Genomic DNA, 24,553 nt, shown 5'->3' with positions numbered 1-24,553 from the left:
TCCATTGAATCCAGTGAGGTTGAAGAGTTTTCAAGAAATGTTGTGGGCTATTGGAAGCTTTGATCCTAATTTACCTGCTCCCACTTATCATGCTCTAAGGGTTCCACTCATTAATGAGGAGTTAGAATACACCAAAGACTTGTTGAAGGGTCATAAGGAACAATGAAAAAAGTATGGCTGCTCTATTATGTCAGATGCTTGGACGGATAAGAGACAACGGAGCATTATCAATTTTCTTGTAAACTCTCCTGCTAGGACAATGTTTTTGAAGTCTATTAATGCCTCTGATTATGTGAAGATGGGTGAAAAAATATTTGAGTTTCTTGATGGTATTGTTGAGAAAATTGGGGAGCAAAATGTTGTTCAAGTTGTAACTGGCAACGGGAGCAACTATGTTCTAGCCGGTAAGTTGCTGATGGAGAAAAGACCGAATTTGTTTTGGACCCCGTGTGCTGCCCATTGTTTAGATTTGATGCTTGAAGACATTGGAAAGTTACCATTAATCCAAAAAATCATAAAAAGTGACATTTCTTTGGTTAGCTTCACTTATAGCCACTCTAACACTTTATCCATGGTGAGACAATTCACAAATGGCAAGGAATTGGTGAGGCATGCAGTCACCCGATTTGTCACTTCATTTCTGTCTTTGGAAAGGCTTTATGAGGAGAAATAAAATCTAAGAAGAATGTTCACTTCGGATGAGTGGGTAAGGAATAAGTTGTCAAGGGAGGCAACAAAGATTGTTATTAGGCCCTCCTTTTGGAATCATGTTAAGTACACCCTTAAGATCATGGGGCCTCTTGTTCGGGTGCTTCGACTTGTTGATGGGGAGAAGAAGCCACCAATGGGTTATATATATGGAGCAATGGAGAAAGCAAAGGAATGCATCATGAAAACATTTTCTAATGATATGAGCAAATATTTTGAAGTTTTTAAAATCGTTGACAACAGATAGAATTGCCAACTTCATCGTCTGTTGCATGCAGCTGGTCATTTTCTGAATCCGGAGTTGTTTTATGATAATCCTCGCATTGAGTTGGATTTAGAAGTTACAAAGAGGTGGTTTGAGTGTATCACTAGATTGGTGCCAAGTATAGCTGTGCAAGAGAAGATATTAGAGGAGCAAGCACTATATAAGGCTGGCTATGGACTTTTTGGATCATCCTTTGCAAAATCTCAAAGGAAAAAGCTTTCACCCGGTAAGAATGTTATAAATTTTACAAAGTTTTATAAATTTAGTTCGATTAAAGGCTTAGACAAATTTATTTTAATTTTATAGCATTTTGGTGGCAGACATATGGGCATGAAGCTCCAAACATGCGAGACCTTGCTATCAAGATCTTGAGCTTGACTTGTAGTGCTTCTGGATGTGAGCGCAATTGGAGTATATTTGAGCATATTCATACCTAAAAAAGAAATAGGCTTGATCATTAAAGGATGGAGAGTTTGGTCTTCATAAAGTATAACCAACAACTCATCGAGAGGTACAACCTTAAAGATGAAGTTGACCCTATTGCACTCAATGACATTGATAAGTGTAATGAGTGGTTAGTGGGAGAAATTGGGACTGCCACCTTTCGAGATGATGATAATATGGATGATGATGCTGATTTGGTTCATCAAGATGACAACACTTTGAGTTGAAACCTTGTTTTTGAAGCAATGGGAGGATATGAGCCTACAACATATACTAGAAGACAACAAAATAAAAAAAATAACCTGCAATTGCAAGAGGTGGTGCAAAGGGTGGACCAAGTGGGTCTAAGGTTTCAAAAAAAGGAAAAAAAAAGCAGTAATTGTGGAAGAGGAAGAAGAACCAGAATTTGAAGATGAAGAGGATTCTGAAAATGAAGAAGAACAAGAAAAGGAGATTCAATTCAATGATACTGAATCAGAGGATGATGAGGGGGTAGAGGGACACGATAATAATCGTGTTAATTTGGATGAATTTGATGAGAGCTAGAATGTAGATGGTTTATAGATTTTATGTTTTATGTCTTCTATTTTATGACTTGCTTATGACTTTTGAGTTATGATATGAACTTGATGTTATATTTATTTGCTAAATTTGCTACTATATTTGCTATATTAATTAGATGTTTTATGACTAGAAAGTTGCTTATATAGATAGATTTTATAGTTTATTATATTTGTAATTTTTCTGCATGTTTTTTTGTACATATATGTGTATTTTAGGTAATCCGCTATTTCCGCCATTTTTTGCAACGCCATCCGCTATAACTTTATGGCGGATTTTTGGCTCACCGCCATGAGCCGCCATCTGCAATAAAAAACTATGATGTAAACTCGGGTGAGAACGTCTACTATGTAGAATTAGTAAGTAATGAAGATGAAAATGAAGATAATGGAAGGAAAGAACCGGTTAATTGGGAAACACAACTAGGAAAGAAGATGGAGTTGAAGCTAAATCTGAAGAGGAAATGAGAAAATAAGCAGGTGTCAATGCTTACAAATGCGGAATGGAAGGAGGAGCAAGAAAACAGGGAGCCTAAGAAGATAAAGAATAGCAGCACTGCACTGGACACAGGGGAGTATGAGTTATCTATATATGTTTCTGATCAGTTTAAGGGAATACAAATGGTTGGGGAGGCGGGCCTTAACATGCCCCACCCTTAGCCATGAGTATCATTAGTTGGAATTGTTGGGAAATAGCGGCTGCCCCGACAATCTCCGAGTTGTATGATCTTTGTAAAAAAGTAAAGCTGCTCATAGTGTTTCTAATAGAAACTAGGGCTAGACAAGAAAAAATGAATAGGATAAAAAGAAGGCTTCATTTTGATAATATGTTGTGTGCAAAATCTGGGGACATGTCCGGTAGGCTAAGTTTGTTATGAAAATCTAATGCTAATGTTAATGTTTATGAGTGGTGTTATAATTATATTAAAGCTAGTATTAATATTAATAATGGATTGCAATGGTAGGGTATCTTTGTCTATGAAAATTCAGTTTCTCAAAAGAGAAGAAAACTATGGCAGGAACTCACGGTAAGTACTATGAACAAGAAAAAACCTCAAGCTTATTTGGGGACTTCAATGATATTTTAAGTCAAGATGAAAAGGTAGGCATTCATCCACAACAAAAAATTTATTAATTTTTAGAAGGTTTGTCGATGATAATAGATTAATAGATATTGATCTTAAAGGTAGTAAGTTTACTTAGTTTAGTAATCCAAATAATAACTTTATCACTGGATAGGGTGTTAGTAAATTAGAATTGGCTGCAAATTAACTAGAATGCTATTTTGAAAGCTTCTCTGGCCGTAAGTTTGGACCATTGTGCCCTTAATTTTGGAAACACAGTCGCTGGTTCGGATAAAAAAGGATTTCTGGTTTGAGGCGTTTTGGGCAAAACATGAGGAGTGCAAAGAGGTGATCAAGCGGAGTTGGCAATTGGATGACGAGAATAGAAATTATTAAAATCAGTTCATAAGAAAGAGAAATATATGCAAGAGGGTGTTGACAAAGTGGAGTAGAAGGAAGTTTAAGAGAGAGAGATAGAGAAATTGAAAGAATGAAAATAGAGTTACAACACATTCAAAAATATGATATGTCAAAAAGAGATTAGAGGGGAGAGAATGAACTGAAAAGACAAATCTCAGAGCTATGAAAGTAAGAAGAAAAATATTGGAGACAAAGATCAATGTTAAAATGGTTAAAATGGGGAGATAAAAATCCAGCTTTCTTTCATGCAACAACAATTCAAAGAAGAAATAGGAATAGAATTGAGAAATTGAGAGATGAGACTGGACATGGGATACAAGGAGAGAATAATATGATGAGGTTAGTGGAAAGACACTTCACTAAGTTGTTTACCTCTATAAGGGCCAAGGACTTGGAGGATTGTGTAAGAGAAATACCTAGGAGAGTCACTAGAGAGATGAATGAGGAGTTAATGGCAAAGATCAATGACGTGAAAATTAAGGAGGCGGCTTTTAGTATGGGTGGCTTAAAAGCTCCAGGTCCAGATAGATTAAATGGGTTATTTTTTCAGCAACATTGGAATATATTGAGCAAAGAAGTGTGTGAAGTAGTTAAACAATTTTTTGACGACGGTATCATACTGGAAGATTTAAGCGAGACAACTGTTGTTTTGATTCCTAAAATGAGTCAACTGAAAAGCTTGAATCACCTTAGACTCATAAGCTGTTGTCATTTTGTATACAACATTATAACTAAGGTCTTGGTGGGGAGGTTAAGGAAAGTGCTAGATGTTATTATATCTCCGGTTCAAAGTGCTTTTGTAAAAGGAAGACTCATACAAGATAATATGGTAATAGTACAAGAAGCTTTTCACAAATTAAACAGAAAAAGAAGTCTTGGAAGCAAATACATAGCCATTAAACTGGACATGAATAAGGCTTATGATAGATTGGAATGAAATTTTTCGGAAAGGGTCATGGAAGAGTTTGGTTTTAGTAATGAGTGGGTGAAACTGATGATGAACTGTGTGAAAAATGCTAGTTATAGGTTCAAAATAAATGAAAAATTATCAAGTAAGATCAACCCCCAAAGGGGACTAAGACATGGAGATCCTCTATCACCCTATCTCTTTATTTTGGCTACTGAAAACTTTACTATACTCATGAAAAAGGTGACGAGGGATAATCAAATTTCAGGAATTAAGTTAGCTCCAACAGCGCCAGTCATTACTCATCTATTATTTGCTAAAGATTGTATTATTTTTACAAGGGCTCAAGAAGAGGAGATTATCAACTCATTCATATTATTAACAAATATATGGAGGCATCGAGACAAAGAATTAACACTGAGAAGTTTAGGCTGATTTTTGGAAGTCAGGTACCTATTCAGAGTAGGGTGAACATAGAAGAGATCACCGAAATGGCATCATGGGAGGAACACGGGAGATATCTCAAATTGCTAGCGAGATGGGGAAGTTCAAAGAATAGAGTATTGGAGTGGATAGAGGAGAAGATTATAGATAAAATGTAAGGAGCGAAGGAGAAATTATTAAATCAAGCTAGAAAGGAGATTTTGATAAAAGCAGTAATACAGGCGATTCCAGTCTATGCCATCGATGTCATTAAAATTTCCAATTCTTTCTGCAAAAGAATTGAAGCAGCGATTACCAGATTCTAGGAAAGAAATAAGCATTCATTGGAAGAGTTGGGCAAAAATGACAAGGAGTAAGAAAAATGAAGGATTGAGGTTTAAAGATTTTGAATGCCAAAATGTAGCACACTTGGCTAAACAAGCATGGAGGCTACTAAAAGAGGAGGATGCAACATGGGTTCGGATATTAAAGGCCATTTATTTCCCTAATTGCAGCCTATGGGAGGCAGTAGGAGGAAGAAACGCATCATGGATATGGAAAAGCATGTTGGAAGAAAAAAAATTTCCTTAGAAGAAAGGGTAGAAAGGGTGTAGGAAGTGGAGCGGAGATAGATATTTGGGAAGATAACTGGGTGGCAGGAATAGAAAAACAGAAAAGGTGTGGAGATGGACGAATTAGAAGAGTGAGCGAGTTGATAAGAGATGGGGAGGGTTGGGATGCAAACAAAATTCAGAAGACATTTCCTGTTAACATAGCTGAATTAGTATTCAAAACACCCATCAATTTGATCAATAGAAGGGATTATCTTGTTTGGTCGTATAGAAGCGATTGATAGTACTCAGTGAGAACGGGGTACCAATCTGCGAAGAAGGAGAAAGATGCTAAGGAGGAAAGTAAACTTAGCACAGCTTCAACAAGTCAGAATTTGAGGGAGATTTGGGAGACACTTTAGAGGTTACCAGTGTCATAAAAGGTAAGAATGTTTTTATGATGAAAATCAATGCATAAAATTCTGCCAGTAAATGTAAATTTATATCAATGAAAAATAACAAAAACACCCTCATGCAGCATATGTCATCAAGAGGATGAAACTATCGAATATACTTTATTATTGTTCCCATGGATCAAAGTGGTGTGGTTTAGATCTAGCTTACAAATTGCGCCTATAGTCTATAATGTGAGATCCTTTGGGAGATGGATGATGGATATGATTGAAAATATCAAGAGGGAGACCAAGAAGGATCAGAAAAAATTTTTGTGCAACTTGGAATGTGTTTGTTGGTGCATATGAAAAGAGAGGAATCGACACATATTCCAGCAATAAAAAATCAATCCAGAAAAAGTAATAATAATTTCAGAGTATCTAACAGCAGAATTTCACAATGCAACAGAGGGAAGTAATAATGAGATTAGAACATGGGTAGACAGGAGCGGTGAGAGGAAGAGAATTACTTGGAGGCCTTTGCCTAACAATTGGTTGAAGGTGAATATAGATGCAGCTTTTCACAAGGAAACAGGCACGGCAACATCGACAGTGGTAGTCAGAGACTGGCAAGAAAAAATTGTCATTGGGTCAATAACAATATTCAGGGCACTGTCAGCATTAGCAGCAGAAGCTCAAGCATACAGAGAAGCACTTATTCTTATAAAAAATCTCTAACTAGCGAAATACATTATTGAAACAGATTACTTACATCTAGTTCAAACAATTAAGGCAAAAGTGCCTATAGCAGAAGCAGATGCAATTATCAAAGACATCTTTCAATTGTTGGATGAGGCTTCAGAGGTAGGAGCTACCTAGAATCCAAGAGATGGCAACAATTTAGCTCACCAACTGGCAGCGATGGTAGCAAAAAATGAACTACAAAGACAATGGACAGTTAATCCACCTATTCAAGTTAGGAAAATAATCAGACTAGAAACAGGGTTCGCAGCACTTCTGCGAAAATATAGTATACAGAACCACATCAACGCAGTTTTAGTTTCAACAAGCCATTAAAGATATCACACACAAGAGGTGTTACCTGGGAGGGTGGAAGCGAAAACCAAGAATAGGGAAGAAGCTGAAGTAGATGAGCAGGTCCAAGCAACAAACAACGTACGAGGTTACAGTTGGGATCTTCAAGAAACCAATTGAGATGGGGAGAAAGGACCGTGGAGGAGGTTGCCGAGAGATTCATTGCATGTCAGAAGGTATAGTGGAAGGAGAGGAGTGGGGTCACATCAATGCTGAAGCAAGAGAAGCTTCAATACCTAGGCAATTGCAATCCAATGTCAATAGAATGATAGGCGATTTGGCAAATGGGGGGAGAGAAGGTAAAGGAGGAAAAGGGGTCATCTTTAATGACGAGGATCATGCTTCTCATATTGGAGGAGGTGCGGCTTCGATGCGGTGCGGCAACGACTGGCTCTAACAAGCAACATCTTCGGATTCTGGTGGAGGCCATGGTCGATGATGGAGGAACTTGGCTTCAACTCCATGCAACAAACAATCGGTTTCTTCAGGAAAAACTCCGATAACAATAAAGATCTTTGGGGACTGAGAACGGTGAAGAGAGGAATTGGGTATGTTAGGGTGGGTAGGTCTCTACGTGGGTTGGGTTGCGGGTCCGTCTGGATTTTGATTGTTTGGGTCGGGTCAAATTCTAGTCTAAAGTCAGGTTCAAAAAAAAAAAATTAAAACTGAATATTTTTTTGTTAAAGACTTAAATTGAAAATATTTTTTTTAGAAAAAAATTTAAATTAGTTATAAAAAATTTTAAAATTAAATACTTTATTTCTAAAAATTTTATTTTATAATAATATTTATTAGAACTTAATTATTGTATAATAAAGTATATTAAAAAGCTTACTTAAAAACAATAAAAAAACAATATGAGTGTTTATTCATCTAATCAAACTAAAATAGTAAAGTTTATAAATTAAAAGCATATTCCATTTTTTCCCCCTCATTTTATGTATCCAATTATCCATCCTAGTATATATAATGCATAAAAAAACAAGGTATTTATCTACCATTGGATAAGGATTGACCGTTACTAGACTTGACTTTTGGCGTGGATCAGGCTTCAGGCATGAGCCATCAGAGAAGAAAAAATGGTAGTCAATGACGACGAATGGTAATTAAAGAGAGAAGGTAAGGGTAAAATAGTCATTAAAGTAACCCTAGTCTCACACTGTCTCGCTCTCACTCTTCTTCTTGCTCCTCCAATTTATACGGCGCCAGTCTCAGCGTTTTCTTTCCTCCCCGTTCCTCACGATCTGAGGACGACACTAACAACCTTCACTCGGCGCCCTCTTCGGGTACCTCTCTCCTTTACATTAATGCATCCATTTCTCTTTCTTTTCATTCTCATTTTCAAGATCTGCTTTTATATACCATGGATCTACCGCATACTCTGCTACTGAATTTTACTATACTTTTTTTTGTTTTTGCATTTTGTTATGAATTTAATCTCGTTAGTTTCTAGTTAGTCGGCTGTTAGCGATTTTTAGAACTTACACACTCGCGTATGAACCGTCGTTTTTTTGTATGTTTGACTTGATTTTGTAGTAGCTAGCTTAGCGAGTGAAGCGAGATCCCGAAGTGAAATCGTTTCTGCCATGTTAGTTTTTGTAAATTTTGAATCTCTAGTTTCAGATCGAGACGTTGGAATTCTCTCATTGTGCTGCAGTTTCTCTTATCTAGTGACTTTGAATTTTGTATATAATACTTTCATCATTCATAAGCTTAGCGTATTAATCATGGTAAAGCTCTATGAAACGAGAAATTTGTTATTCACGTGTTATTACTAAATACTAATATTAATTTGTTAGTGATGTGGAATTTATGTATAACTACTTATAATATATATGTGCATATGCTGCGTATGAAGCATTGCACGTTTTCAAGGCTAGATGGATTTGTTCTTGTGTTTGTGTTCGTGTTGTTAGTTTTTTTCCCCTCCGATTTTACTGTTACTTATGGTTAATTGTATATGAATTATAGGTCACCGTGTAAACTGTAATCATGGCGGAACAACCGCAGAAGCAGCTGCAGCATCCATCAGTAGTTCAGAAGCTAGCTGGGCAATCTTATCTTGTGTCCAGGCTTGCATCCAGAAACTATTCCAACACTGGTAGTCACATCAATGGGGGCATGCAGGCTCCAGGCTTGGCTTCTCTTGCACCTGTATATCCATTCACTGTGCACGCTCCAGCTGAAAAGGGAGCATCTGGTTTCTTAGTGGATTTTCTCATGGGAGGAGTATCTGCTGCTGTATCTAAGACGGCTGCTGCTCCAATTGAACGAGTTAAATTGCTCATTCAAAATCAGGATGAAATGCTCAAAACTGGTCGGTTGTCTGAACCATACAAGGGAATCGGTGATTGTTTTGCTCGAACTATGAAGGATGAAGGAATTATTTCCCTTTGGAGAGGAAATACTGCTAACGTTATCAGATACTTTCCTACACAGGTGGTTTTTTTATCTCCACTTAATGACAAAATATAGCCTAGCTAGATTGTTTATTGTGGTTTATTTTGTTCCATTTTTGTAGTTGTAACTTTGTTATACAATGTTATCTTATTTTGAAGATCTTATTTCTTGTTTTCCTCTTTCAGGCATTGAACTTTGCTTTCAAGGATTACTTCAAGAGGCTCTTCAACTTTAAAAAAGACAAAGATGGCTACTGGAAGTGGTTTGCTGGGAATTTGGCATCTGGTGGAGCTGCTGGGGCTTCCTCCCTCTTGTTTGTCTATTCTTTGGACTATGCCCGAACACGTCTGGCAAATGATGCTAAGGCTGCTAAGAAGGGTGGGGAGAGGCAGTTCAATGGATTGGTTGATGTTTACAGGAAGACCATTAAGTCTGACGGTGTTGCTGGTCTCTATCGTGGATTCAACATCTCATGTGTTGGAATTATAGTGTACCGTGGTCTTTACTTCGGAATGTACGATTCTCTGAAACCAGTGGTTCTGGTTGGTGGTATGCAGGTTTGTACAAATTGGTCTTTAATATCTGGTTTGTTGTATTTTATAGATTTACACTACACTTCATCTCAGATTTTCAATTGTTTGTTGTGTGATATAGATAATTTAGCTAGATATGTTTGCTTACATGAGTGCCCTGTGATTTTGCTGCTGTCGTTGATACTTAGCCCTAATAGTTTTTTCAACAACATAGTTTAGAAGTTATTTTATTATGACTACCAAACTTTATTAAAATTCAAATTGGGATTCTTCGTCATTCTACTTAGATTATGATTGTAATTTTTTCATTTACTTACTTCAGTTGTTCTTGTTAACAGGATAGTTTCCTCGCTAGTTTCCTTTTGGGTTGGGGAATCACAATAGGTGCTGGTTTGGCCTCTTATCCCATTGATACTGTGCGTAGAAGAATGATGATGACATCAGGAGAAGCTGTGAAATACAACAGCTCTTTGGATGCATTCAAACAGATTGTTGCTAAAGAGGGTACCAAGTCACTCTTCAAAGGTGCCGGTGCAAATATACTACGTGCTGTGGCAGGTGCTGGAGTGCTTGCTGGTTACGATAAGCTACAGCTGATCATGTTCGGAAAGAAATATGGATCTGGCGGAGGCTAATATACAGATAATGATGAAAACAAACTATATGGAGATATGGAGCAACTATGTTGGTTTTCCTATGCATTGAATAACTTGGAAGAAATGATTGTGGTTGAGGTTCCTCCCAAGATAAGGACCCGGTATTTAGAAATCATAGTTTCGCAGACTTCATTTTAAATTGGTTGTTATATTTCTGGAGCTTATAATTTGTCTAGTTTTTTGTTCGACCATTTGGTTGAAATTATTGAAGACCGCTGTTTTGCTTGATGCTTGGTTGCAATGTGTTGCTCTCTAATGAAAATTACTTTTGTCCAAATTTGTATTACCTGGTCCTAAGTTACTTCGATTTCTCTACAGATTTATTTTATTTATTTATGATATGGGGTGACTTGGTCCGATGGTTCGTGCATCTGAATTCAGACATGCGCTATACGAAGTATGTCTGACCAAAATTCCGTGACCAGAGCTGTGATTGTTTTTTAGGACTGGAGACTAGAGATAGGGATTCGGCTGGAACTAAGACACAAAATTTCAATTCTTTGAATACTTTTTAGAAAATAAAGACATAAAGAGATTGAAATTTTGAAGAAGACTGGAACTTTATTAATGTTTCTTTCCTAAAGTGTTCTCATAAAAAAATTTATATTCAAATTTATCCTTTATTATTAGATTTGAATTTTCTAACGTTTGAATTTTACTTTAAAGAATAAAGTGATTTTCTACCCTTGAATAGTTTATCTTTCATATTTATTCTTAGTTCTACCTGTAAAATTAATGGTGAGAGATCACACTTTATTTTTTAAAGTGAAATTCAAACTTTAGAGGACTTTTATTATTCTCCATTGCTAACACTAGGTCACACTTCTGGGAACCCTAAATTCACCATCACACCTCTACCATCATTGATGCACCACCACCACCAATAATACTAAAAACAACAATAATCTCATAAACAGATTTCAAAACCAAATTCAATAATTTCAATAATTTCATAAACAAGAGAATTTTATAATCAGAAAAGAGAAGAAAAAATTAGAGACAGATGATATAATAGATGGTGATAGAAGAGAGAAAGAAAGCAAGAGGAGACGACAACGACAAAGAGAGAAGCTGCTGCCACCGCCAAACAAGAATGATTGACGGCGATAACCTGACGAGTTGGAGAGAACAATTGACGACGAGGTGGCGAAAACGACTGGCGGTATGAGGAAAAATGCGACGAAAATGGATGAACGTGAGAGGAAGAACGCGACGAAGCGGGATGAATGCGAGGAAGAGCGAGCAATCTTCGGCGATGGACAGGGAAAGAATGGGTGCAATAAGGGTGAGGGTGAATAGGTGAAAAGGGTTATTTAAGTGATTTTGTTTGTTTTAGCCTTTGTATTTATCTTAAATCAAATAGGATACTAAGATATAATTCAGTCATACACACTTTGCACTAAATATAATATGAGATTTAATTAAATTTCTGTTTCTCAATATCTATCTCCCCGTTTCTTTCCCTCAGTCTTAGTCTTTGCCCAAACGCAGTCCCAGGGATGTCTCTTGGTCTTAGTTTTTGCTCCAAAGCAGCCTTAGAAAGTAAAGACACAATGGACTGAAATTTTTAAAGTAAATGCTCAATCCAATCCCTAAGTATTTGAACGATGGACAAAACGCCCTTAAAGATGTGAAATTGACCCACCGTATCCCAGCTACACACGAAACTGCTTATAGTGGACCCTGCGACCGGATGGGAGAAGGTAGAGTGATGACATGTCAATTTTTCTGCCACGTGGATATTGTCTTCCTCCAAATGTAGATCAATCGACCTTTCCCAGTTTCAGAGACGGCGTCGTCAAGGCTGGATTGAATTTCCATAAAACCCTCATTCTCCTTTGTCATTTACGCTTTATCCTAATCTAGACAAATCCTTTATCTTCATTCCCTCCAAAAACTATACCTGACATTTACGACCTGTGAGTTAAGGTATGAATCATAAGCTTTTAGGGACGACGAGTTTGCGACGACGGTACTGTATTGCAAGAGTAGTCGAGCACGGCGAGTGACATTTTTGTTCTTCTTCTTTTTTCTTCACGTTTTACTTAGCGTGAGTAAAGAACATCAGATAAAATTAAATATTTTGTAATTATTTCACTGCAAATTAGGATAAAGTAGGGCATGTGCAAAGTTTAAAGTTGTTTTAGTCAAGTATATTTGATTAGAAAAATCACAATTTTTTATCCTTATTGCGTTTAAATTTTGTGGTTTGAAGTTCCAAAATTTATGTTGGTCGATGTTTTGAAGTGTATATAATGTCTTTTTTAATGTGATGCAGATGTCTTTTTTTGTTGTGCCTGTATTTTTTTATGGTGGCAGATTTATTAGAGATGGAAGTGAAATTTTACGTTATAGAGATGGGAAGGTGACAAAATTTTCTCCCATGGATGTAGATATTCTGAATAAGAAAGTCTTGGAAGAACTGCTTAAGAGCTTAACGTATTTGGAGTACAAAATAATGTATTGGTTGGATTGTAATTGCTCTAATATGGAGCTTGGATTGCACATTTAGAAAGGTGACAAGGAGATTAACGACTTGTGTGACTGTACCTTAACAATGATCACCCAAAAAAATTTTATGTGTTTTTTGAATATTCTGTGTATTTGACGCCTATTGTGTGTTTATCTGTATTGACGCCTATTGTGTGTTTATCCTATTGTGCGTTTATTTGTGTGTTTATCTATTACTAATTTGGTTACAAATACTTTGATAATGTTACCATATTGCTTTTCTATTGCTTTTGTGAATCACATATCATAATGAAGTTGCTAGTATTCATGTAGTGAATATAGCAGAAAACAACAAACTCATTTTCATTCTCAAGGTTGCAAAACATATATATTACATATAAACTCACATATTTGTCAACAAAAAATATCCATGACACAACTCTATTTTGATATTCTAACTTAGTTCTTATAAACTAAGAACAAATTTTTTAACTATACAGTCCGCTGAATAAGACCCAAAATGACAATTCTACTACACTTCCAACCAACAATGTCGAAATAGTTTTGCATTTAGTGCTCTTAGATTTCATCCCAACTCTATCCTTTGCTATCAACAATTCCATGGATTCTAACTTCTCTTATAATCTCTTGACTTAGTCCACCAATTTATTAGAATTTGTAAAATCTTTAGCATGGAAAGATGTCACATATTCATCTAGTCAAGCAAAGAATTTGCAGTGAAGAGTTTTGGTCCGTAACAACACACGAATTTGCTAAGACAAGAAAAAAAAAAAAGAAAGAAAGAATGTGAAACTGGAAAATGTCCCACTTCAATATGTGTTTACCTTAAAATAGACGCACCCGAAGAAGAGTCTGTTTAGATTGTTCATGGTGCTTGACTCAAATAGTATGGTATATATTCTACAATTACCTATAGGTGTTGTAAACTTTTTCTTCCTACTATTCACACCTTTCCAGAAGCTACCGGTCGAGCTCAACATCACATTCGAACCTTCGCTTTGTGCATCGACACTAGTCATAGTTTTGCTTCGATGGGTCAATTTCACATCTTTAAGAGATGTTTTGTTCGTCGTTCAAATAGTTAGGAAACAGATTGAATATTTACTCAAATTTTAAGATAAAGACTAAAATTTTTATAATATTTTAACAAAAAAAATTATTTAACTTTTTAAATTCTAAATTCATTCCTTAATTTTTATATTTATTTTAAACTAAATATAATATTAAAAAATATTTTAATCTAATAAATTTTATCTTAAATATAACACAAATATTTAATTCAATTTTTATCTCCTAATCTTCTTTCTAAACGTAGGCTTAGTGTCGACGGACACGGGTAATAATTAGACTTTAGAACCCACCATTTTAAACATTCTTAAAATTGGTGGGAAAGCCTTGCTAAATCGTGGATGCTACGTGTGCTTTGGATTGTGAGCTCATCATGCCGTTATTCTCTAAACTAAACTATCATTCTTTCCCGGCGAAGGAAAAATCAACTTTTGATAAATTTTTCAAAAGAAATAAATGATACTGTAATTCTCTCTAGATTAATTCTGTATACGGAAATCTACATCATATTTTTCATTAATGCATTTGATTCAACTTTTTTTGTATTTCGATAATTATTTACAACACATATGTAAAATACAAGGGAAATTTTGATTTAGAAAGATTTTTATTTGTTTCTTACTTTTCTCCAAATTTTCAGCCATTCAGGTAAATAAAAAGTACCAAAGACACCCCTTTACACTCACTAAATTTGAAAGAAAATTAATTTAATTTCTCTAAACATATTTGCAAAAGGTCAAATTAAAATCCTATATCTAATTTTTTTTCATAGTATATCTTCTTATATTGAATGTATTTTATCAAATAAATATATTTGAATTTATCAAATGATTAATTCACTCATCTATTTAAATAATAGAAGTTTAAATTCGACTTTGTGTATGTAAAAATTCATTAAATAGAGATAAATCCTTAAATAAAATTTAAATCTACATTATCCAATTTGAAAAAAAAAAAAACTTAACTTTCTAAAAACTGAATTTTTTAGGGTCAAATAGTCTACATAGTAGTTTAATAATTTACTAGTATGATAGTAGTAAAATTGATTTACAAACGGAAGTTTTAATCAAATTAATTTCTAAACTTGGTTTTATGAAAAGTTAGTATCAATGTGATTTATGTTTAGAATTTTTATATCAAAATAAGTTATAACAAAATAAATATTGTTTGAATTATACTAAAATAAATATTGTTTGAATTATACTACTTAAAATTATTTTTAGATAAAAAATTACTAAAAAAAATATAAATTTAAATATTTTTGTATTATTCTATCATCTTATTTTAGGTATATTATATACATGAGAATGTTAATTTTGTATTTTTTAATTTTTTTTATATCGGGTTCTTTTTCTAGTATTCTCGATACTCATATTTCTAGTACTGTTTTGGGTTATAATATTCTACTAATTATGTTTTTATTATTTTTTATTTGTTGATTTTTTATTTAATATGTCGTTTCTAATAGAATCAATAATTTATATTATAAAAAAATTACATTGACAAATCGTATATAAGAATTACAATAATAAATTTCACGAAGTCAAACCAAAAAATAGATTCCTTACTTTTTTAAATACTCTTTTATTTAGTATTATTTTAAACTATAATTTTTTATTACTTTTAACTCTGTTATTATTTTATAGTTAATTTTTTATGGTCCAAACGCCAAACCAAACACATCCGTGTCGTAGTCAGCATGATTTTGGGGGTTAAAATTGGGTACAAGGGAACTTCTGGTGAAAATGCAAGCCAATCCCAAAATAAAAAATATAAACATCCTTGATTACTTCATGACTCAATGAAACGCAACAAAGACTATGATTTTTTAAAAAACAGAACAGATGGTAATCTTTTGGACAGTCAAAACTCAACTTATTCACAAAGGAATCAGAAACAGCAGTACTATCAAGAGGAATTTTCAACCAAATAATGCTGCACTTTTGCATATTGATTTCAATTTTTAAAATCTAAGACACTGCAATTCTAACTTGAACGCAATTAAAATATAAAGAATAAAAGTATACTTCCTATGTGGGGAAAAATATTACAATTGAGTTGATTGCTTCCCCAAATTTATGTACAGAAAACATAGCATCTGAAACTAAATTGTTTCTATTAGAGGTTGAAACCCGTCATTAATATCATAAGAAAAAGGGTAACCAGACCCGTGTAATTTCATTTCTCCCCTGTAATGTTTGAAGTAAAACAATGTAAAACTTGGATGCCATTAACCATATAATGCCAAAAAAAATTCGAAGATGAGCCGGGGTCAGTTGATCCTATGGACATACACCGTAAAGTCTCTCTATGCCGGAGGTAGAGAGCGCCGGCAAGTTGGGCACTCCATCTTTATATCCATCCATCTTTGCAAACAACCAGAGTGGAAGAAATGATCACAAGGTGTCACCTATGTAAGAGAGGGTGCCTTAGACTTCAATCCAGATTATGAAGTTTAAAAATGCAAAGGTTGTAACATTTTATATTGGCCTACCATGCAGTCATTAGACCGTTGAGTATGATCAATGGATGTCATGCAAATCACACAGTCCGAAGCATGTCTTGCATCTTGATCAAACCTCCTATAGTAGCTATATTTCTCAGGTAGTATCTGTAAATCATATAGATATAGGATGACTTGGAAAGAATCATTCATGAAAATTTTGCAAATTCAGAAAGAAAGAGAACTAGTAGGCTGTAAAATCATGCTTGTACAAGATAACCAACATTATGGAGCAAAATTACCAAAGATGCTAAAAGGATCGCTGAGTCTTTCCCCGCTAGGTACGGCAAGTTACATAGACATCGACGCTAAAATGTCCTATGTTAATTTTGTCAATAAACAAACTATTTATATACTCCATCAGTTCCCTTTTATTTATCACTGTTACTTTTTTTTTTAATACATCTTTGGATCAATGTACTATCAATGAAAGGGAACAGAAAGAGTATGTAAATCTTTGTTAATGCTTAAAACAATGCCATACAAATAAATACAACCACACATTCAACTAATTCAAAGGAATAGAATGAAGTTATTTCAATGCATAAGTATTTGCAATTTTGCATAGCATCAAGAAGACAGTTGAGCCTAACCTGACGAGGAATGAACCATCGAGACCCAAGATAATGCTGAAGAAGAAGAACTGCGGCTTGAAGTCCAATAAATACAGCCAAATAAAGACACCAGCTCCTATCTGATTCTATGCGCATGAAATTGTTAGGACAACCAAAAACATATAACGGGATTGCTAACCGAGTAATGGTTATCCCTAAGATATAGTGAGGATGCAATGGCTTGCGTGAATCGCGAATAACATTGGTGATTATCTGAGGTATCCAGAAAGAGTACATAAGAAGAAGAATTGGTCTTAAATAATGATGGAACTCATACATCAAAAGAATGCCTCCCAACAAGATTCCATCTGCAAAAGAAAGTTAAGAAGTTAAATTTCAGCCACTCTTCTTCATACAACATAAAACTCGATGCGTGTAAGTTCAGAGGTTCATGTTGCCCCAAAAGAAACACAGTAAATGCTATGAAATTCTAAGTTATTAGAAGCATTTTGAAGAGCTATTCAAATGAAGTCAATCAAACCCCATAATAAATTCAAGCACACAACATAATTTCCTCGTGGAATAAAAGGGGAAAAAAATAATAAATAGATTGACTCTAGATTGATAAACAGATACAAAAGTAGTTCATCTTGGGACAGTAGACAACTTGATAACAAATATTATGGAATCAATTGACTCCAAGGAATACCCTAGTTGATAAGATCACGCAAAATCAGATTGCACCAACAAAATTTAATTCTTATGAGTACTTACAGAAACGACTGTATAACACGGAAAGTTCACGCCTCATTGTCTCCCAACCTTCCCCATTACTCAAAGGTCTACTAGCCTTCCAGATGGCGAGAAGATATCTCATCTCAAATATTGAAAAGACAACAAACTTGAAAAATGCGGCAGTTGCAAAAGCATTAAACAAGGATTCTGCATGTCAAGAAGCAACATCAATTATTCAGCTAAGAAGCAGGCTTCTTTCTTTGTCATTTTTTTTTTGGCAGGGGGAGGGGGAGTGATGAATGGTATACAGTTTAAAATTAATGGGATGAAGCTGCACAAATCATTAGTGCTGCATTAGCCATGCTTTCTGACTATTATTATGGAAACATTAATCACACAAGTCCACTCTATTTTAAGATGATAATATATAACACAATTAATTTGAAAACCGAGCACTGTGTTTTAAACACACATATTCTTCCCCAATTATGTGACCCCACAAAAAAATTCTCTGTTCAACTTACCAACTAGTATTCCTGCAGTAAGGTGTAAAAGACAGAGATATGCATCCATTATCGCCTGCTGGCCAATCATTAATATTGAAACCTTAGCAGCACCCTGTAAAGGCATATCTTAATCAAATTCATTTTCTACAAATATATTCACAAAATTATGGAAAATTATGACAAATAATGTTTGGTACACTAAGCCATAAATTGAAAAGTTTTATATTATTTCCATTTGTCAAATCTACGACATAAAATAATAATACGAAGTAAATTCTTACAGACTGGGTGCTGCTATGCTCCATTTGACGAATCAATAGAAGAACTTGCACAAAAGAGATCTGGTATATGCAAATTAAGGAGCTCACACAAAACAGAAAATAAGTGTCATAAAGCTGTAAACCATTCGTGATTGAAGGATACAAAAGTAACCATCAAGGTATAGTTCACTGCTTTGTTGTAATAGACCTCAATGTTAACAGAAGTTGCATTTAACAGTAAAGCTGAGAAGCAGTCCCCATCATCATCCACCGAGGGACTCTCCATTAACCCTTCTAGGTGAAAACGATCACGCTCGCCATCTATAAGAAATAATATAACAAATCAGTAAACCATTGGGGCAAAAATATACAAGAATGCACCCAGGTAGTACATAAATGATGAAAAAACACATTGTAACATACATATAATTCTTCTACAATCAATCTAAATGTAACAAACAATAAACATTTGGTAATATTCAATGTGATCATAGATTTCATGTTGGCATTGCAATGGAAAACTCAAAAAGATATAGTAAAAGAAACATGAACGAAGGCATATAGAAACATTCCAAGTTTACATTGAAGTAGAGAAAGGAATAGAAAGTTTTCAAATGCTAAGAGAACACAAGTACCACTTTTTGAGGATGGCAAGCGTGAAATCTGTGCAGCGATTTCAATATTACAATGTTTATCCATATCATGCATTGGAGCTGTAATAAGGTAAAAAAAAATACCAAGTCAATAGTACAACATAAATAGACAAAAGAAGAAGAAAAAGAGGAAAAGGGGGGGGGGATCCCTTTAAAATACACTAGAATAAAAGATAAATTACAATGTTTTCTTCTCCATATCTTATCTCGTGAAGAATCTTGAAGCACCTGAGAAGAGAAAACCCCAAGCTGCATACAATGTATATAGCAAGTAAACATGCTTAGTGGTACTATGATGAACAGAAGGAAAGTACAAGGAATTTTTACATTAATTAATCCTCCATAGTGAAAAGAAAGAGAATCAATAGCAGCAAAATAGGGGAAACAATAATAAACCTTTTATCAAATTTTTTTAATTTCACCGTTTTATTAAAGCTCGAATGACACTTTCTTATCAATTATCATAAATAACACCTAGGACGCCCTTCTATTTCATCCTCCTGCTTGAAGCCTATACTTACATACTTTTTCTCTTCCCTATCATTTTGGATGATAAACCTATTGTCTTTGCCACATAGACCAATTTATACAAGGCTGCGTCTCTGGTGGCCGTGGCTATGGTGGCTAACGGTGACTATAAATTGACTCTCCAATCAAATGGTGATAAGTGGAGTATTCTTTAGTGTGATTAAGTTGTCTTGACAAGATTAAGCATGTCAAATTTTGTTATTTTACTGTGGAGATACCATGGTTATTACATAGCAAAAGCAGCACCGGATCTACCGTTGAAAGTCTCATCTTCATCAACCAGATGGACATCTCTACGGAGACATCAATCGGCAAGGACAAGGACCGCAACAGAGAACGGAGGACTTCAATAGTAACAGCAGCGACATAGCACACACGGGAATGGAAATCCATAAAGCGCCTATGTTGAAGCACGTTCGGCGGGAGGGAGTCAAGTTACCACGGATGCACCACCAATGATCTGCTCCCGCGTGAAGATCCGTTGAGAGGGAGCTAGAGATCAAAATGTGTTACAGTATTGAAGGGGTTTTCGTTTGGATACCGGGTCAGGTGTTCAGGTTATAATTAGTTTCTAGTATGGGTCGGGTTCGGTCAAGGCCTTGTCCAAAAAAAAAAACAAGTGTTGCAGGTAGCCATAGTTGAACAGTTGAGAGTGTAACAGTGAGAGAATGAAAAAGAGTTGTATCAGATTTCTATTTCTTTTTAATTTTTCTAACATAAATTTGCATCATTTAAAAACTTATCAACCACCGTATGTTTACCTTCCTTGCTTAGTGGTCGTGATTAATAATATAGAAGTCAAAGAAAAAAAAATTCTTTTTGTTTACGTGTAAAGAAATAATTGTAGCAACTAGCATAGGCATCATAGCCACAGCAAATTTGTGGCCACCACAGATTGCACCTTTATACAATGTGAAAGATCAAGGATATGCATGTAAAAGAAAATAAATAACTAAATATAGAACAAAGATAATGTCAAGAAAGATGGTTACCAGATGATATGGATTAGAAAAAATATAGTCATCATCCTGACTTGAGTCTCCCTCTTTTCCACTGCAACAGGAGGAAAAGAAAGTGTTAAGCACATTCTGATTCTAGATAATACCGGTTAGTCTAATGATTATGAATATTTCTTTGTAAATACAGCAGAGTATTAAAGAACTTATTTAAGGGAAATTCAGAACTAGAATGAAAAGAAATTTAAACTTTACAGAAGCATGGTCATTTTTGTGAACTAAAGGTTACTATAATTTGATCTACATATTTGATGGTATTATACATATGAAACTAACCTGTTGGCCACCAACCGAAGCTGTCGAAAAGGCCAAATATATACACCTTCTACTTTGATTTGAGCACCCCCAACATCATATTCACTGTCGAAAACATCGTGGTATATAATGACCCCCTGACAAGAGAAAATTCAAAAGTTAATAAATTAGCTATATGAAGGATGACATGTGATAGAATTAATAAGAAACTATATTTCATATGAAAGTTGAATTCTCTGAAATTAGCTTTACAGTTCAAATCTCACCTGGATATAATGTACTCCAGTTATCTTTGTGGGCGTACTAATTAATTCAATTACGGAACTACCGCGTGTTTTTCTGATATCTGGAAATCTAGAAGAGCCATTTGCCGTATCCAGAAACTTCCAAGTCCCTGCATTCAAGAGATTAACACAAAACATCCTCAAACTCTGAAAGACTACAAATATATTCTACAACAAATAAATTAATAAAGTTTATTCAAACATAGCACACACTGTTTCAAAGTGAAGCTATTAGAATTACATGATCTGACCGTTAGATATATAACCACCATTCATGTGTATGAGGGTGAATGCATGACTCCATCCACACCTAAAGAGTCAAGCTTTCTCACCCTCATTCACACCTTCCTACTGATTGTTCCAGGTGGCTAGTTACAGGGATATTATCACTTTTACTCTTTCTCTCTTTTAGCATTAGAAGCTTCTCTTTCTCTCTCAATTGGTCTCACTACTACCTCAGGGTGTGTAACATCAGCCTTTAACAAAATTGTTCTGTCCTCATAAAAAAGCAATTTAATCTACTGAAGAATGAACTTGTTCAAATTATAAAGTAGTTACAAATAAAGCAAGATTTGATACATTAAACATGTGAAAAACAGACCAAAACAACAACTCAAAAGATAACATGAAACGCCGAATACAATCATAAGCATTAAAGAATACAAACCTCTGTAAGTTCCTGTAATGTTCCATTGTGAAAATGGACCAATATCACTCTCTTCTTTTCTTGTAAATAGCCACTGAGAAAACCAATGATCAATTAGTACATGGGGCAAGTTTTTCCTCAACACAGATTAGCTAAATTTTTAATTAGAACCAATTTTGATTAGCTCTCCTTTCAACAGATTTTTCTCAATCATAGTAAAATCACAATTTATCAATTAAGATAATTTTGAATCACATGCCAGTGTTTATGCAAGTTAAATATCAAAATAACACAAACCAATGGTCCTACGATGAAATGCTAAGCCCTTCGAGGCAGGGGCGGAGCTACATTGTAGCAAAAGGGGGAAATGGCCCCCCCTAATTTTAATTTTTTACATGTAAATTATATGTAAATTTCAGTTTAGTCCCCCCTTAAAATTTTATTTTAGTCTTATTTTATTATATAAATATTTTTGGCCCCCCTCTAATCTTTAATCTAGCTCCGCCCCTGCTTCGAGGTACTAACAAATTAGTAAAAATCACATCACAAAATGAGTAGTCCTTTACAATAAACATAATCACAAATGATCTAATTTGTTTTCCATTTTAAGGCACAATGTGCTTGTGCTACTTCCAATACAGGTTTGAAAACGTATGCCACTACAAATTTGGGAAGCAGAGAACTATTTGGATAAGAAGAAAAAAGTTTTGCAAAAGGTCCATTGCCAAAGTGGCTGTTTAAAAGCCACTTAATTGATCAAATTTAATACTAGTGGGACTCTTGGTTTATGGAACTTGGAAAATGTAGCATGTTCGTAACTGGCTTTTTGTTACAATTTCTTACCTTCCTTATCTTGCTCAGAAGTGTGTCTTCTTCAACCCTCTCATTAAGTTAATTAATGACGAAGTTAACAAAACTTACAAACATCCTCAACCGATTAAATATCATCACCTATTTCTTCTCTACCAATGTTTAGAACTTCAAACACCTTCATCCCTTTCCCCAAACAGCATTGCCATCTTTTTAACATAAGAACACTAAACTAAGTCCCACATTTCTACTTTCTAGTTTCACAACAGAAAGCTACAGTAGCAAGTATAGCAAACTCTCTCACAGCTTAACTGACAACAACTATAATAGCAGCAAGGCAATTAAGTGCTCCCAACTAGCTAGGGTCATCTACATGGAAAAAATGGCATTACAGAGGAATGTTGTGATTCATATCAAATATAATAGAAGCACAGCATAATAATTAAAAGCTACTACTTTTCAAAATAGAATAAAAACACACATTTTATTTTCACCATAGTCAATATATTAAATTAAAGACAAGGTTCTTTAAGCAAAGTGAAGTGGCAAACCTCATCACCCCAAGAACGAGTTCTCTCCCTCAAGGGTCTCAGTGCAGCCACAGGGTGAAGAAACAGTAGAAAAATCCACCAACCAAATGCAATCTGTAACGAAATCCCTAGTCCCTTCCTCCTCTTAAACAACCAAAGCTCCAATCTTTCAATAGCAACCATGTCAATTCTCAATTCCATCCCAGAAAAAACAAAAATTCAGCTCAAATTCAACGACCCAATTCTCCGTTGAAGCTGATTGGAGAGAACCCAAGGATATAACCCAACACCAATCATATCAAATAGCAATTAGCTTGACAAATTCAAAGAAGCCAGACATAAAATTGAGAAAAACGGTTGCTTGAGAAAGAGTCAAAAGGGAAGAACCCACGTTGATTCAGATACAGAAAGTGAAAGCCCAACGAACTCAAATTGGTCACACACAAGAAATTTTGGGAGCAAATTCCAAAACGTATGCCTTCAACAGCAGCACCATACAAACAAACGTAACTTCCGCCGTACAAATCAATAATCCAATTAAAAAAAAAAGAGAGAGAGAAGAGCACAATTATGATGTTGGATTTGGAACAGCGATTTTCTTTTGTGTTTATTTGTTAGCAAAGGTTTGTTGACAATTTCAGAGTGTCCTTGTGTTTTTTGGTAAACGGAAGTCGCAATGGCTCTTTCTCTTTCTCCTTCTCCTTCTCCCTCTTTGCCCTGTAAGAGAGAGGAGAGAGAAAACTAGATTATAGGTTAATCAGGCTTCATGAAGTAAGTAGCTCCATTCAGCTCTAAATAAAATAATAGTAACAAATAAATAATTAGCAGTAGCTCTTCATTTTTTATTTGAATTTTTCAGTTGAAACTTGAAACTCTTATTATTATGGCTGCGATTGGAAGCTCTTACCTAATAATCTATCAAGTACCAACAATAAGCTAACCATGAGTTAACAATAAGTACTATAGCGACAGATCTTTAAATAAATTTTAATCTTTTATATATAATATATTTTTGTATTTTATAAAAATTTAAATTTTATGTATTTATGTGTTTTATATCATATCGTATTTTATGTTTATATTAATATTTTTACATCGTAGATAATAATATAACAATAATTAGGAGTCAGATTTTTATTATATTTTTATTATTATATATAGATATACATGCCAAGATAATTAAAGTAAAGAAATATTATCTTGGCATCTTTTGGAGTTGTCTAAGATTGATACTTGCTTTAGTTTTTAAATTAAATATATGAAATTTATAACTTCAATAAGATTTTTTGTAATTTGGATAATATTTACGAAAAAG

At 34.6% G+C, this 24,553-nt stretch overlaps 2 protein-coding genes across 2 annotated transcripts; one reads left to right on the top strand and one right to left on the bottom strand.

The window, feature by feature from the left end:
* The first annotated feature begins 7,951 nt into the window (after positions 1-7,951).
* Positions 7,952-10,695, top strand: LOC107462221 (ADP,ATP carrier protein 3, mitochondrial). Its single transcript, XM_016080781.3, has 4 exons — positions 7,952-8,115; positions 8,801-9,268; positions 9,415-9,786; positions 10,101-10,695. The coding sequence occupies exons 2-4, from the start codon at positions 8,822-8,824 to the stop codon at positions 10,395-10,397; spliced, it is 1,116 nt and encodes a 371-aa protein (XP_015936267.1). The 5' UTR covers positions 7,952-8,115; positions 8,801-8,821; the 3' UTR covers positions 10,398-10,695.
* A 5,247-nt stretch (positions 10,696-15,942) lies between these two features.
* On the bottom strand, positions 15,943-24,050 carry LOC107462219 (transmembrane E3 ubiquitin-protein ligase FLY2). Its single transcript, XM_052252812.1, has 15 exons — positions 23,630-24,050; positions 23,260-23,493; positions 21,920-21,992; positions 21,235-21,362; positions 20,990-21,105; positions 20,690-20,750; positions 19,352-19,418; positions 19,152-19,229; positions 18,680-18,837; positions 18,538-18,597; positions 18,275-18,368; positions 17,790-17,957; positions 17,055-17,383; positions 16,453-16,569; positions 15,943-16,368 (listed from the first exon to the last, which is right to left on the bottom strand). The coding sequence occupies exons 2-15, from the start codon at positions 23,437-23,439 to the stop codon at positions 16,267-16,269; spliced, it is 1,731 nt and encodes a 576-aa protein (XP_052108772.1). The 5' UTR covers positions 23,440-23,493; positions 23,630-24,050; the 3' UTR covers positions 15,943-16,266.
* Positions 24,051-24,553: the final 503 nt, after the last annotated feature.

This window comes from Arachis duranensis, chromosome 8, assembly GCF_000817695.3.
Source record: "Arachis duranensis cultivar V14167 chromosome 8, aradu.V14167.gnm2.J7QH, whole genome shotgun sequence".
NCBI classification, from domain to species: Eukaryota; Viridiplantae; Streptophyta; class Magnoliopsida; order Fabales; family Fabaceae; genus Arachis; species Arachis duranensis.
The sequence above is the reverse complement of the archived record's forward strand: the minus strand, read 5'-3'. Positions and strand labels throughout refer to the sequence as shown.

Bases quoted from the DNA above. Each gene is read 5' to 3' on its own strand.
- LOC107462219 (XM_052252812.1), bottom strand. From the start codon at position 23,439: ATGGAATTGAGAATTGACATGGTTGCTATTGAAAGATTGGAGCTTTGG. The intron at 21,993-23,259 runs GTTTGCCACTTC...TGGTTTTCTCAG, and splicing joins CTCGTTCTTGGGGTGATGAG to TGGCTATTTACAAGAAAAGA. The intron at 20,751-20,989 runs GTTAGTTTCATA...CTCCTGTTGCAG, and splicing joins CTTCGGTTGGTGGCCAACAG to TGGAAAAGAGGGAGACTCAA.
- LOC107462221 (XM_016080781.3), top strand. From the start codon at position 8,822: ATGGCGGAACAACCGCAGAAGCAGCTGCAGCATCCATCAGTAGTTCAG. The intron at 9,269-9,414 runs GTGGTTTTTTTA...TTCCTCTTTCAG, and splicing joins TCAGATACTTTCCTACACAG to GCATTGAACTTTGCTTTCAA. The intron at 9,787-10,100 runs GTTTGTACAAAT...TCTTGTTAACAG, and splicing joins TTCTGGTTGGTGGTATGCAG to GATAGTTTCCTCGCTAGTTT.